This window comes from Panicum virgatum, chromosome 7N, assembly GCF_016808335.1.
Source record: "Panicum virgatum strain AP13 chromosome 7N, P.virgatum_v5, whole genome shotgun sequence".
In the NCBI taxonomy this organism is placed as follows: domain Eukaryota; kingdom Viridiplantae; phylum Streptophyta; class Magnoliopsida; order Poales; family Poaceae; genus Panicum; species Panicum virgatum.
In genome coordinates, this window is record NC_053151.1 from 47,781,802 (window position 1) to 47,795,353 (window position 13,552).

At 52.7% G+C, this 13,552-nt stretch overlaps 2 protein-coding genes across 4 annotated transcripts; both read left to right on the top strand.

The window, feature by feature from the left end:
- The first annotated feature begins 655 nt into the window (after positions 1–655).
- Positions 656–1,531, top strand: LOC120683499. The gene is made up of 3 exons (XM_039965574.1): positions 656–787; positions 872–1,170; positions 1,254–1,531. The coding sequence occupies exons 1-3, from the start codon at positions 701–703 to the stop codon at positions 1,528–1,530; spliced, it is 663 nt and encodes a 220-aa protein (XP_039821508.1). The 5' UTR covers positions 656–700; the 3' UTR covers position 1,531.
- A 5,192-nt stretch (positions 1,532–6,723) lies between these two features.
- LOC120682639 (APETALA2-like protein 5) lies at positions 6,724–10,222 on the top strand. Of its 3 annotated transcripts, none has more exons than XM_039964615.1 (10): positions 6,724–7,593; positions 7,869–7,894; positions 8,031–8,061; positions 8,213–8,300; positions 8,400–8,548; positions 8,733–8,777; positions 8,922–9,013; positions 9,119–9,285; positions 9,387–9,476; positions 9,562–10,222. In XM_039964615.1, the coding sequence occupies exons 1-10, from the start codon at positions 7,208–7,210 to the stop codon at positions 9,847–9,849; spliced, it is 1,362 nt and encodes a 453-aa protein (XP_039820549.1). In that variant the 5' UTR covers positions 6,724–7,207; the 3' UTR covers positions 9,850–10,222. The 3 variants fall into 3 exon arrangements, with proteins under 3 accessions (XP_039820549.1, XP_039820551.1, XP_039820552.1); XM_039964617.1 differs by having other exon boundaries at positions 6,726–7,593; positions 8,403–8,548; XM_039964618.1 differs by lacking the exon at positions 6,724–7,593 and having other exon boundaries at positions 7,600–7,894.
- The last annotated feature ends 3,330 nt before the right edge of the window (positions 10,223–13,552 follow it).

Below are 13,552 nucleotides of genomic sequence, written 5' to 3' on the forward strand. Positions count from 1 at the left end.
CGGTTCCAGTTCGACATGTCCCTCCTCATGGCACTTCTCGACCGTTGGCGTCCGGAGACGCACACGTTTCACCTCCCGGTTGGTGAGATGACTCCTACTCTTCAGGACGTGGCGATGCTTCTAGGCTTGCCGTGTGCTGGACGAGCTGTGGGTGCAGAGGACGTAGGACTCTCGTGGCGCGACGACCTTTTGGCTCGGTTCGCCGGGGTTCAGCGCAATGAGCTAGCGTTGCCGTACCGGCCCTTGCCTGCGAACCACACAAACGGACCGACAAAGAGGTGGCTTCTACAGTTCAGTGTGAGTACATAAATGTTGATTCTTTCCGTACTTATTAATATACGTATTTGCATTGACGACTCGTACCATTTTGTAGGCGGACTACATGAGGGCAGACGCAGACGACTTTACGGTTGCCAGGCACTTCAAGGCCTACTTACTTTGGCTGTTCGGCTGGGTCATGTTCTGCAGCTCGCAGGGTGACTCGTGCCCCAAACAGTTCATTCCTTTGGCAAGGTCGATAGCTGACGCTCCACTTCACGAGATGCCACAGTTCAGCTGGGGTTCTGCTGTTTTGGCTGCGAGTTACAGGGGTCTTTGCAAGGGCGTGACGAAGGTCTCAGCAGAGGAGCCCATTTTTGTTGGGTGTCATCTACTGTTACAGCTCTGGTCTTACGAGTGCTTTCCCGTCGGTAGGCCAGAGATGGACTTCGAGCCGTACGTCCAGCTGTCCGCAGACCACGACGACGTCGACAGACCTACGATGGGTTCGTTGTGGTGCCTCAGGAGGGTACGTTACATCGTTTGTTTTACTTATTGTTACATGCGTGCACAAATGTACGATTTAGCGGTTAACTTTTTTTTCATTTTGCAGCCTTCTTGGGTCGGCGTGCAGACGAGGAAGTCGTACCATGACTTCGTTGGTCAGTTTGACGCTCTTGTGGACACAGACGTGAGGTGGACTCCGTACACTGCAGCCGACATTTACGCCCGGGCACCGAGCGGTCTTTCGTCCTTATGCCTGCGAGATCACGAGTACTGGATGACGAGGAAGCCGATCCTTTACGACATCCACGTCGAGGAGTACCACGTTCACCGGGTTATGAGGCAGTTCGGTCTCTACCAGCAGACCCCGGTCCCGATTGTGCACTCAGTGGAGGCCCACGTCCACAGGTACCGAATAAATAGTTTTGTTAATAATTAATCATTTTTAAACCTACCATTTAGCATTAAATCGCTCAAGCTTTCTATTATAGGTGGACACGGCAGGGTCAGCCACCAGGCTCGCGGTGGGCCGACAAGGTCCGTCCTTACGTCGACTCTTGGGCCGCGGCCCTCGACGATGTCGTTTTCGAGGATCGGCCGCACAGCGACGAGGCGTTCGCGGACTACCTACGGTGGTACCTGCCGAGGACGCGCACACGTGCCGTGCACGTTCCACCAGAGGCTCCGATCGAGGCCGCAAGGGTGTCGGAGACGTACCCCGTAGTTCGAGATCAGAACTTCGCCATAGCGGTACGTTTCTCTGATTGAATTTGCAGTAAAAAAACCGGTTGCATATGATGTTACTACTTTCTCGGTACAGTACGATGTCACAGCACCACACTAGGGCGGGCCAGGCCATCCCGCCGGAGCCACTGACGTACTCACAGCACCACACTAGGGCGGGCCAGGCTGCAGAGCGACGTTGCAGGAGGAGAGGGGGCAAGCACGGACGCATCTAGTTTACAGGTTGTAGCTTGTTAATTAATTTGTTCCGTCATACTATCTTATGTATGCATGTGCAGACTATGATTCGATGTGTCCATTACGTACCATTATGATGAGTAGGCCGGTGCAATGAATCGGGTGATGGTATATGTCCGTGGAGTGAAATTATAACGATTAGGCCGGTGCCGTGCAGTGTTTCGGGCGATTGGATATGTCGGGGCAGTGCAATAATCACGAGTGAGCGCTGTGGAACGTGAAAGTGCTGAAGTCATGAGCAGTGAGACGTCGTGTCGTTGTTTAAAGTGGGAGCAGTGAGCGGTGTTGAGCGTGCGAGGGTACAAATCAAGAGCAACGAGAGGTCGTGTCCGTGTTTAAAGTGGTATGAGTGAGCGCTGTGGAGCGTGCGAATACAGTAGGCTTTTCATGTGCATTTACACTCCACACTCCGGGTATCAGACCTTTGTGCGCCTATAAATACTCACAAGCTTGTGAGCTCCCAGCACCACTCAAACACCAAAGCTTATTGTATACCCGATGTCTGGAGGTGGGTCTAGCGGGAAGAATTACTACGGTTTTGACAAAGGAAAAGAGGGAAGAAAGGAAGACCCCATAATATGGGAGGGGCCTCTTGGACCCGATTCCTTTCCAGAACCAGTGTTTGAGTTTCCGCCACAACACAAGAGTGAATTTACCAATGAAACTCCTCTTCGACAATACGATAACCGTAGAGAAATGTGGCCAAAATGCAGATATGGTGAGGACTGCTTAGTGCAGATGTGCACCGACGGGATGGATGGCGGTCGGCGTTTCTTCAAATGCCCTCACGCATGGGTAATGCTCACTTGTTTTATTTCTTTATTCATTGAGACACCTTACATGAAATTTGTTTTGCAGTCTTCAGATGCTCCAGAAAACTGTGGGTTTACCAGGTGGGTCGATCCTGCACCAATTGATTCTGTTCAGGAGTTCATCGAGTACCTCCAGATTAAGATATTTGATCTGGAGTGCAAGTTGAACCATTACGAGGAAGTAAGCGAGGGTAACAAAGACGGCGAAGATGATGATAACAGCAATGCTGCCGCTTCACAAGATGAACCCTGCACTATTCCTTACTGCAACTGCCCTTGTCACAAGAACAAGGGCCCTAGCCCTCCGGCACCACCGCCTGCGCAACCTGCAATGGGTGGATACTGCGGAGAAGGCTCAACGCAGTTTGCTACGTGGGGGTACGGCTATTAGGACTACCTAGTCCAAGTGACATGTTGCATCGTTGTATTTGTTGGGTTTTTTTAAATTACCTAAGGCATGTTAGCTTAGATCAAAATCTGTTTACCGTAGTTGCAACGGGTTCTGCCATGCCACTGCATTTCTGCTGTGTGTTTCATTAACATTGTATTATGATGTAATTCCTATGGTTAACATTGTGACGATTACGCCGGTACCGTGTAGTGTTCCGGACGATGGGATGTGTCAGGGCAGTGCAATAATCACGAGTAGGTCGATGCAGTGACAGTACGACGAGTTTAAAGTGGGCGATGCGATGAGTAGGTCGATGCAATAATCCGTGTTTAAAGTTGTAGCAGTTAACGCTGTGGAGCGTGCGAATACAGTTGGTACGAGCAGTGAGAGGTCCTGTTGTTGTTTTTAGTGGAATGAGTGCGCACTGTAGAGCGTGCGAGTGCAGAACCGTGGACGATTGTGGAGCAGTGAGAGGTAATATCTGTGTTCAAAGTGATTGGACATGCAAGCAGCCCTGCGTCTATAAAAGAGCACCTTGTGGTTCCTGAGAGCACAGACTTGCAATTCAATTTCCACTTTTTTTAATTAGCCCAACCAAACAGCTATGAGCTCCTCATTCTCCCGGGCAGCTTTCCGTCGGGAAATGGAGGCTAATTTAGGACCTTCTCCTAACGATCCCAATAGATGTATTACAGATTGCAAGGTATGGCCGAAAGGTGTAGAGCCACCCGATTGCTATTGCCAAATGCGTTGTGTTCCGAACATATCTCGTGATTACGAGACATTTGGCCAGAGGTATTGGTGTTGCAAGAATATCGAGGAAGTCCAAAAAAGAGGTGCAACATCACAGGTATAGATTAATTTATAAATATGTTTTTATTATTTTTATTAACTTTGAATCGTTTCTTGCTTGTAAAAGTACGCTGGTGATGACACGCATACTCATTAGTGTCATTTTCATGAGTGGATTGACACGTGGATCACTCATCGTGATCAGCAATATATGGAGTGGTTAAAGAAGGTGAATGAAGATTTACGCAAAGGCGAGCGTGCAAAACCAGACATCGCGGGACGTGATAACGGTACTGCCCGTGAATGATTGATGTTGTACTGCTTCGTCTGAATAAATAATGTAACATTTGTTCGAATTACCTAAGGCATGTTAGTTTTAGTATTGGACCTCGTTACCGTAGTTTGCAACAGGTCCTGACATGCCATGTCATGTGTTCTGTGCGTTGAATTGTGTGGACCACTATTTAATTTGTGTTCAATGTTTGAACGGTTATTGTTTTCATTGTTTTTATTGTGTGTACTGGCCGATATATGCCAATGGAGTTGTCATCGCGTCGGTCTGAAAAGTTTATTTGTAGGGCAATGCTTCTGAATAATTTTGTTGCAGCTAGTACAAATTACACAATGTCGATAAATTTGACATTGAAATTACAATAACAATTGCACTGGCATGTACATGGAACACGCTAACGTCGTGTTCCATCTAGACCTAACATGCCTTGGGAAATATGAAATTCGAACATTACATGATATTCATCTACTGAGTGCACCGAGGATACTTCCCCTTCCTAATAGCCTCGGGTCCCGCCTCCTTCGCACGGCGGGCCCTCTCTCGCTTCCTCTCCCTATCAGCTTCACGCTCCTCCGCCTGCCGACGTTCCACTTCTGCGAACCTCTTCTCGATCTCTTCTTTATCTTTCTTGCGCTTCTCCTCCATTTTTTTCCTCTTGCAGCATTCGCTGCCACCTTCCCGCAGCCCACCTTGCTTGGCGCTCAACGTGTTCCTTAGCTTCGGTCGATTGCTCCGTGTCCAGCCACTGTATGAAATCACAAAGAGGTGGTGGACTCTATTTCCAAGCCGAGTTAGAATTAACATACTGAACTCCGAAGGCGCAAACTAGATAGTGCGAGGTGATACCTTCGCTTTGTCCTTGCCGTAGCGCTTTGGCGGATCGAACTCGTAGTTCTCACACATGAAGAACCTCTTGCCGAAGTCATCGCCCAAAACTTTGGACTCCATCAGCTTGCACAACGAACCGCAGAAGCACATTGGAACCTGCACTCCTTGAGGCACATGTTCTCTAATTTTGTTCCACGGAATGTAGGTAGAACCAGAGGAAGACATGGCGGCCGTGCGTGGATGGCTAAAGACTCCGTATGAGATGGCTACTGACTTCATATGAGATGGGGCGATGTTTTATTTATAGATGGAGCTATTTGGTCTATAGGCATGGTTCACGCATGTCTACCGCCGTTTGAAACGGCGGTAAGTACTCCCATATTTTTAATTATACTGAGGGTGCAGAAGAATCTGATGCAAGGTGACAAGACATCGAAATGGTAATTGAAACTCATGAATATCTCATGAAAATATATTTTCACATACTATTAGAGTTAAATCTAATTTGTATAACTTTTTAAAAAATATTTCCCTAACCTCAGCTATCTCTATTATTTTCTGAAATATCTCTAAATGTAAAGATAATAATTACAGTTCAGATAGTCTTTAAAATAATTATACAATTATTTTTAGTAGTGAAAGCTTATAAAACAATTAAAAATAAAAAATTATAGCAGTGAAAGCTTATAAAACAATTAAAAGTAAAAAAAATTATGGGAACACCTACCGCCGTTTAAAACGGCGGTAGGGCGCTGCCAGCTACAGCCGGCTGTAGCAGCCGGCTATAGCCGGGCTACAGCGCGGCGGTAGCACTTACCGCCGGATCGCTTGGCGGTAAGGAGCTACCGCCGTTTGATTCGGCGGTATCTTCCATGGGCCGTGGGCCAAGGATCTTACCGCCGGATGAACCGGCGGTAACTCCTTACCGCCAAATCAACCGGCGGCAGGGTGACATTTTTGAAAAAAAATATAGCCACATATATTTTTGATAAATCGACGAAAAAAAATATAAAAATAAAAAAAATTCGATAAAATGAGATGTTGCGTCAAGATTGGCATGTGTTGGATCTGATCCTTGTTCAAAAGGGAGTCTCATGTGGATCTGATCCACATGTGACTTTGGCTGCAGGGCCATGGCAGATGCCGGGGGGGAGGGGAGGCCCACGACACGACGGTGAAGTAAGAGCCCGTTTAGTTACCAAAAAATTTTCACCTCTCCTTTGAACACATGTATGAAGCACTAAATATAATTAAATAACAAAACTAATTACACTGTTTGGATGTACACGACAAGACGAATCTTTTCAGCCTAATTAGTGCATGATTAGCCATAAGTGATACAGTAACCCACATGTGCTAATGATGCGGTCAAAGGCCTCAAAAGATTCGTCTCGCGGTTTCCAAGTGAGTTCTGAATTTAGTTTTTTAATTAGTGTTCGAAATGCCCTCCCGACATCTGGTCAAACATTGATGTGACACCCAATTTTTTTTTGTTTGGGAACTCAACGCCCACCGTGTGCCGCCCCCAAAAGGAGAATCCCCACGCCAACACATACACCGCCGGATGGGATCGGAGTCGGACCCAGCCACAGAGAAACCACGGCAGCAGGAAGCCGAGCTGAATCCGCTGGTGGATGGATGTGTGGCCAGTAAGGTTTTAAATAGCCTGTTATAGACGGTTATAGTTTCTAGAAAGAACAGTCGCTATGACATTTAGCCCACTGAAACCGGCTATATCTCACTAAATACCGACTATAGCTCGCTAAACACCGTAATGACAATTCTGCTGCTAAATGTCTTAGCCCGCGATTTAAAACCTTAGTGGCCAGTGCTGGCTGCCCGCCTGGGCGTCGTCCTCGGCGAGCGTCTTTTATAACCGCGCGCGCCTGTCCACTCTCGTCTCTTCTCCTGCTGGGTCGCCGAGCATCATCCCACCCACCATGCCGCGAGCCAGAACTGGCCGCAACTTGCAACCGCGGCAACCTCCTCCGGCTGCTGCTCTTGAGAGTTGAGGGAGGGAGAGAGAGAGAGGCCGTGAGAGCTCCGGCTGCTGCCTTTTGCCTCCTCTGCTCTCCTAGGTTGGGAGAGTCTTCGCCAAGGGGATAGCAAAAGAGAAAGTACTTGCATACCCCAACAAGACAACAGCGCCTGCTTTTTGCCTTCTTTTCTCGCCCCCTCCCCCTCCTCTTTTGGCGGGGGTCCTCCTCTCCTCTCCGCGTCTCGCTCGCTCGTCTCTTGTTCATTCACCACTCGACTTCGTTTCGTTGGAGTGCGAGGCAAGGAGGAGATCGACTCGACTCGAGGGAGAGACTCGCTGGACCACCACCACCACCACCTAGCCCAGCAGCCATGTGGGATCTTAACGACTCGCCGGCCGCCGAGGCCACGCCGCCGTCCCCGTCCGCCGACGACTCCGGCGCGTCCTCCTCGTCCGCGGCCGCGCACGTCGAGATACCCGACGACGCCGACGACGACTCTGCCGCCGCCGCCGCCGCGGACGCCGTGGTCACGCGCCAGTTCTTCCCGGCCCCGGCGGCGGCGGCGGGCGGGGGCTGGCTCCACCTGTCCGCCGCGGCCCCGCCGCCCGCCGCGGGCGCCAACGGCGCCACTCCCGCCAGCCCCGCGGGCGCCTCGGCGGCGTCCAAGAAGAGCCGGCGCGGGCCGCGGTCGCGCAGCTCGCAGTACCGCGGCGTCACGTTCTACCGCCGGACGGGGCGGTGGGAGTCGCACATATGGTAAGTTCCGTTGCCGCTCGCCGTCCTTTTCCTTTGCCCAGAGCTCGAGGAGAGACGATGCAGCGGCAGCAGCTCGCGAGGACGGAGGGGTGGTTTGCTATTGGATTCCTCTTGTTTTGGGCATTTCTTGCCTCTGCTCCTTTTGCCTTTCATAGCAACATCTTATCGAAGTTATTCTTACCAGCTGTTACTACCATGCCATGCCATGCTCTCTCTCACCGTCTGTCCTCTCTCTCCTCTCCCCCATCCCCATGCTTTCTGTTTGTGCGATGCAGGGATTGCGGGAAGCAGGTCTATTTGGGTAAGTTTCATTCATGTCCATCTTGTCCATGCCCATACTTGGGACTGCAACGAATCGCCGCCCAACCGGAGGCGTCCTCGCTTCTGCTCCCCCTCTCGATTCCTCACAAATGGCTTCTTGAATGAACGACTTGCAGGCGGATTTGACACCGCTCACGCGGCGGCTCGGTATAGCCTCTGCACTCTGTCTCTCTTTGCTCGATCTTTATTGGCCTTGGCCCCCTTCACTTCACTGACTCCCATGGTCCAGTTCTCCGCCAATCGCAGCCGGGCTCGCCGTCAAATTCTAATCTTTGTTCTGTTTGCCCATCGACCTCAGGGCGTACGATCGGGCGGCGATCAAGTTCCGCGGCGTGGAGGCCGACATCAATTTCAGCTTGGAGGATTACGACGACGACATGAAGCAGGTGATCGATAGTCGATACACAGCCGGGTCGACGGAACAGACAAATTACCCGTTGCAAAGCAGCCAGATTTTTGGTCTGATCATCGTCCTCGTCTACCAGCAGATGGGCAACCTGAGCAAGGAGGAGTTCGTCCACGTGCTCCGGCGGCAGAGCACGGGGTTCCCCCGGGGCAGCTCCAAGTACAGAGGCGTCACGCTCCACAAGTGCGGGAGGTGGGAGACGCGCATGGGCCAGTTCCTCGGCAAGAAGTATGGCATCGATCGCCCCCTGCCCCCTCCTTCCTCCTTCGTTCCTTCCTCCTTCACAAGCTCTCCAATCCCCCAACCACCTCGTCTTTCGCCATCCCCGTATCGTCATCATCAGCTCTCCTTTCCTTGTCGCCGCACCTCTCACCCCATTCATGGCTGTCACCTCCGGTCTGTGTCGCTGCAGGTACGTCTACTTGGGCCTGTTCGACACCGAGGAGGAAGCCGCCAGGTAAAATAATTGGACCCGCACTGTGCTGTGCTGCTCGTCTCTTGAGGCGCCTCGCCATGCCATGCCATGCCACAGCCCTGGGCGGTGAAACTGATTGATGATGGCCCCGCGTCCGTGGGGATTGTCGGGTGTGTGTGTATGCAGGGCGTACGACCGCGCGGCCATCAAGTGCAACGGCAAGGATGCGGTGACAAACTTCGATCCCAGCATTTACGCCGAGGAGATCGAGCCGGCTGGTTCGTGCCCCCCCCCCCACCCGATACCCGATCCATGCGCCGTCACTGTGCGATTAGCTACAGGCCTCTCTGTTCATGTCGGACGATCTGTTTCTCGCTGTGCAGCGGCGAAGGGCGGCGACGAGCACAACCTCGACCTGTCGCTGGGGAGCTCGGCGGGGAGCAAGCGGGGCAGCCTTGACGGCGGCGACGACGAGACCTCGGACCAGCGCGTGCCCATGGCGTTCGACCTCGACTGGCAGACGGCCGCGGCCCGGAGCACCAAGGCAAAGGTATCCGTGTCAGTTTGGCCCCGCCTTCTGCAGCAACCAAATTTTTAATAATTGGTCTATAAAGCAACAAGCTGCTCATGTTTCGACGCCTGGGGTCGCAGTTCGACGCGAGCTCGAAGCCACCCCAGATGCCTCCTCCAGCCTTCCAAGCCGGTCACCACCTGGCGTTCGGCCCCAGGCATCATCAGCAAGTGGGTACTGGGACTTCGTTTTCCTCGTTCAATGTTCCTCGGCAGGCGCGAACTGACCCTTTCTTTTGGTGCCAAATTGCGGCAGTTCCTGAGCAACGGCGGCGATCCGGGGACAGCGGGCGGCCTGTCCCTGGCGATCGGTGGCGCCGGCGGCGGGGGCGGCCACTGGCCTCCCCATCCTCTGCTGCACGGCTGGGGCAACGGCGGCGGCACGAGCTGGCCTCTGCCGCTGCACCCGCCGCCGCCGAGCAACGCCGCCGCCGCCGCGACCGCAGCTGCAGCATCATCACGATTCCCTCCCTACGTTACGACGCAAGGCCCGCCGGGCTGGGTTCGGCAGAACGGGTTCCACTCGCTGGCCAGACCCACCTAGAGGCAGTCTCAAGTCAAGAACACCGAGCGTTCGTGGATCGTCTTCCACGGCAAAGACCATCTGGCGACCCAAAGCCAAACGATTCCTCGAGCCGCGGCGACGTTTACCGGAGACAACTGGACGCGATTCTTTTCCCCTTCTCTTTCTTTTTTTCTTCCGGTATTGCCCCTTCTTTCTCTCTGTTTCTTGATTGGGTGAGAGACATGGATTCGAGGATGGATGGACATGTAAATGAGGAGTTCCCGAGACGGCGACGAGTGACTGGTAGGCGTCGCATCAAGCAAGCAGTGTATCTTTTCGCCGCTTTTTTTCACCATGGGCCAGCACCCATGGCACTGGGTGTCAACATCACAGCTCATTTTGTTTGGTCTCATGTTGCATCACTCGCGGCACGACGGGCATGGTTGGGGAAATTTGCTGCGTCCACCAGACCGCACCACCACCACCGGTGGGCCGACAGAACCTGCCTTCATCTTACAATATGTGTGTGGTGTGGATCTCGTGCTCGTGTTAAAACATAGTATTATGTGCTACTAGTAAGTGTCATCATCAGACAGCACTCAAAAAATAAGGTAATAGTAGTAATCCTGAGATTATTGCAGTTCCTGTCATGTGGAAGCGTACGGCTTACTGCTGGAAATCAGATAGGGTGTTCGAGCCCTTAACCGTCATTGGACAGTAATCTTTCCTGTAAAGTCTCAAGCTCCATTGTTGCTGTTCTCTTGAAATCGACATCCTTGGCCTTGTTTGCCATTCTAAAAAATAGCGCACATGTTTTCCGAAAATAGAATCTCGCATGCATAAAATACTAAATGAAGTTTATTTGTAAAATCTTTTTAGAGATGGGTGTAATTTTTCACGACGAATCTAATGACGGTAATTAATCGATGATTGGCTACAGTGATGCTTCAGTAACCATCCTCTAATCGCGCGGTCAAAGGCATTAATAGATTCTTCAAGGTCACTAGCGCGGGGGTTCTGTAGTTGGTTTTGTAAACTGCCTTTGTTTGACACCGTAATTAACGGTAAAATGTCACTATTCATAGCACGCTAAAATCCTAGCGCGAACCAAACAAGGCCCTTGTCTTTGTTACGCTTCCTAGAATGAATGAAAATCCAGATAATAACCATGCAGATTACGCATATCATGTGTAAGCGTGTCAATACCATGCAGTAGTGATGTTCAGAAATAAAATTTTAGTTACCCTCCATAATCTCCCGTTATTTCTCATGTTAGTAGAAGAAAATATTTTTTACCTTGTCAGAAGATATATAACCCCATCTCCCAGTTATTTATGTAATCACAATTCACAATACTGATAAAACTTACTTGCTTCAGAAAAAAATAAGTAGATAGGTAACCCTAACCTACTACAGGAGGAGGGAAAGTATAAAAATATATAAGCATTTTTCTTGTTGCTGAAATTCAGTTTGCACATCCTTGGATGGGGTTTGAAAATGTGTTTTGCCTAGGCAGCACCTCCCTGAAGGAGGAGAGGAGAGAAACAGTTCCCGGGCAAGTGGAGCTAACGTTTTCCCGGAGAAAGGGGATTCCTTGTTTCTACTTCGGGCACTGCAATAATTGAAGGGTGAAGAGGAAGGGAGCGCTTCCACAGAGCAGCTGCATTTTTTGGCGAGAGGCGAAAGGGGCCGCCGGCCAGGCCGAGCAAGCGAAAGCAGGCTAAAGTGGGCTGGGCCAGGCTCCAAAAGGCTGGCTGGCTGGAACGGTAAAGCTGAGCTGATTCCAGTAACAACGACAACTGGCGGCTTTGGACATAAGTTAATGTGGACTGGTCCGGTGCCCTGTCGCTCTCCCAAGTAGGGCCCGGGCCCGGCCCTCCTCCGAATCAGTTCGCCTTCTCAGAGCTCGCCGCCGCCGTCGTCGTCTCTCTGGCCGTGTTTGGTTACATGTGATTTTTCTCACTCGCAAAGGATTAATTCATTCACTCAAGGACGATGACCCTGCTCCTCCTCCTCCTCCTCCTTGTCAGTCTCTCAACCGTAGTAATTGCCGCGCTCGCTTCCGTCTCTGTCGCCTCGGGCCATGTCTCAGGTCCATGCTCCTTTTTCCTTTCTCTCCTGCCGGCAGGCAGGCGAGAACGTACGCCCCGGTTCCCAGGTGGTGGCAAGCAAGCAAGCACCTGCTTCTCGATGGGCAGGGAAACGTATGTAGCCCATTTTAACGCCAGATGCTTGCGCAGCGGCCCCTGAGAGTGTGTTTCCCACAACGGTGTTGTTCGTGAAAGTTGGTGCCGTGCCGTGTGCGCTTTTGTTCCCGGCCGGCGACCGTGTTGGGATTCCAAGGAAGCGCGCGGCAGACAAGGACGAGTCAGGGAGTTACCGGTCGTGTCCAGCGTCATTTTTGTTTGTGCGGTAGGGACGTCCAGGTGAAGCAACCGGCCGCGGCCGCCGGCCGGCCGGCAGCACTTGGAGACCTGCGAGTCGACGGGTGCACACTGCTGGCTTTTCTTTTCTGGTGTGAGGACGCACGCGACGGACCGAGACCAACGTACCGGAACAGATGCGATGCGACGCCTAGGTAGGCTATCTGATCTGCTGCACATGGATTGTGCGCTGGGCACATTCTTCTCGCGGCCGTACGTGCGCGCGAGTGCGGCCCAGCAGGACGGCTGTGGGCGAGGCGGTTGGCACCCCGTCTCGCTCATCGGATTGGAGGAGGCGACGCGCGATAGATTGCCGCCAAGCGCGGCCACCCAGCTAGCTCCGACCCATCGAGGGCCCGGGCGACGCCGCCGTACCGTACCAGCGGGCCGGCCGGCCGGCGGGGCGGCGCATGCATGCCAGTCGGTAGGATAGGAACAAGCGGCATGCATGCATATGCACATGCAGGGCGTGACAGCGATGAATCCACGGCCTAGCATGTCCTGTGTGTCCGCTGCCGGATCGACGACGACGACGCCGACGCCGCGCATGGACCGCCGGTCCATGCGTGAGAGCGGCATCTGAGATGGTCAGATGGATCGGCCTAGCTCGCTGGATCGCTCTCATGTGGGTGCAATGTGCATGCGCACAACATGGACGAGACCCATTACGACAAGCTACATGGGCGAAGGAAAAGGAAAGCACAGAGGTGGACGCCGCGCGCCTGGCACTGGCATATGGCCTAGCCAGCGCGGCGGCATGCAGGCCGGCAAGGCGCTGTTCACCGATCTACACGACGCACGTACACTGCCGATCGGTGCATGGATCCATGGATCGGAGAAGGCAATGACCAACTACCTCCGGCACACAGTGCGGCTTGCGTCGTCTAGGCCGGCCGCTAGCTAGCTAACTTAGCTAGGGTATGCCAGCGCGCTGCATCGGTCGGCCCTGCATGCATGCATGGTCCGGGCCTGTTGGCGGCCTGCCCGGCCTTCCCGAAACGGAAAGTGGGCACCGACACGCAGCTATCACGGTCCATGCATGCATGGTCCAGATCCAGCGCCAGTGCCCCCGATGGCGACGTGAGAGCGCGGCGCCGCACGGAAAAGGGGCACGCCCAGGACGACGCGGCCAAAAATGCCTTACAGCCAACGTGCGCCTAGCGTTCCTTATCTTCAACCATCAATCCGCACGCTGAGATTCGTGCCATCGATCCCCCCGCTCGCTGTGTATTGCAGATGTATTCGCCTTTTATTGCAGAGCGTATTGTTTCGATCCGTGCCCACGGAATCTTGTCAGATGCGGCCCCCACATTCGCACA

What these genes read in the sequence shown, in the direction of transcription:
- LOC120682639 (XM_039964615.1), top strand. Translation starts at nt 7,208, where the DNA reads ATGTGGGATCTTAACGACTCGCCGGCCGCCGAGGCCACGCCGCCGTCC. An exon ending in ACCGCTCACGCGGCGGCTCG is followed by an intron (nt 8,062 to 8,212) that starts GTATAGCCTCTG and finishes CATCGACCTCAG; the next exon opens with GGCGTACGATCGGGCGGCGA. An exon ending in CCCGGAGCACCAAGGCAAAG is followed by an intron (nt 9,286 to 9,386) that starts GTATCCGTGTCA and finishes CTGGGGTCGCAG; the next exon opens with TTCGACGCGAGCTCGAAGCC.
- LOC120683499 (XM_039965574.1), top strand. Translation starts at nt 701, where the DNA reads ATGGACTTCGAGCCGTACGTCCAGCTGTCCGCAGACCACGACGACGTC. An exon ending in CGTTGTGGTGCCTCAGGAGG is followed by an intron (nt 788 to 871) that starts GTACGTTACATC and finishes TTCATTTTGCAG; the next exon opens with CCTTCTTGGGTCGGCGTGCA. An exon ending in GTGGAGGCCCACGTCCACAG is followed by an intron (nt 1,171 to 1,253) that starts GTACCGAATAAA and finishes TTTCTATTATAG; the next exon opens with GTGGACACGGCAGGGTCAGC.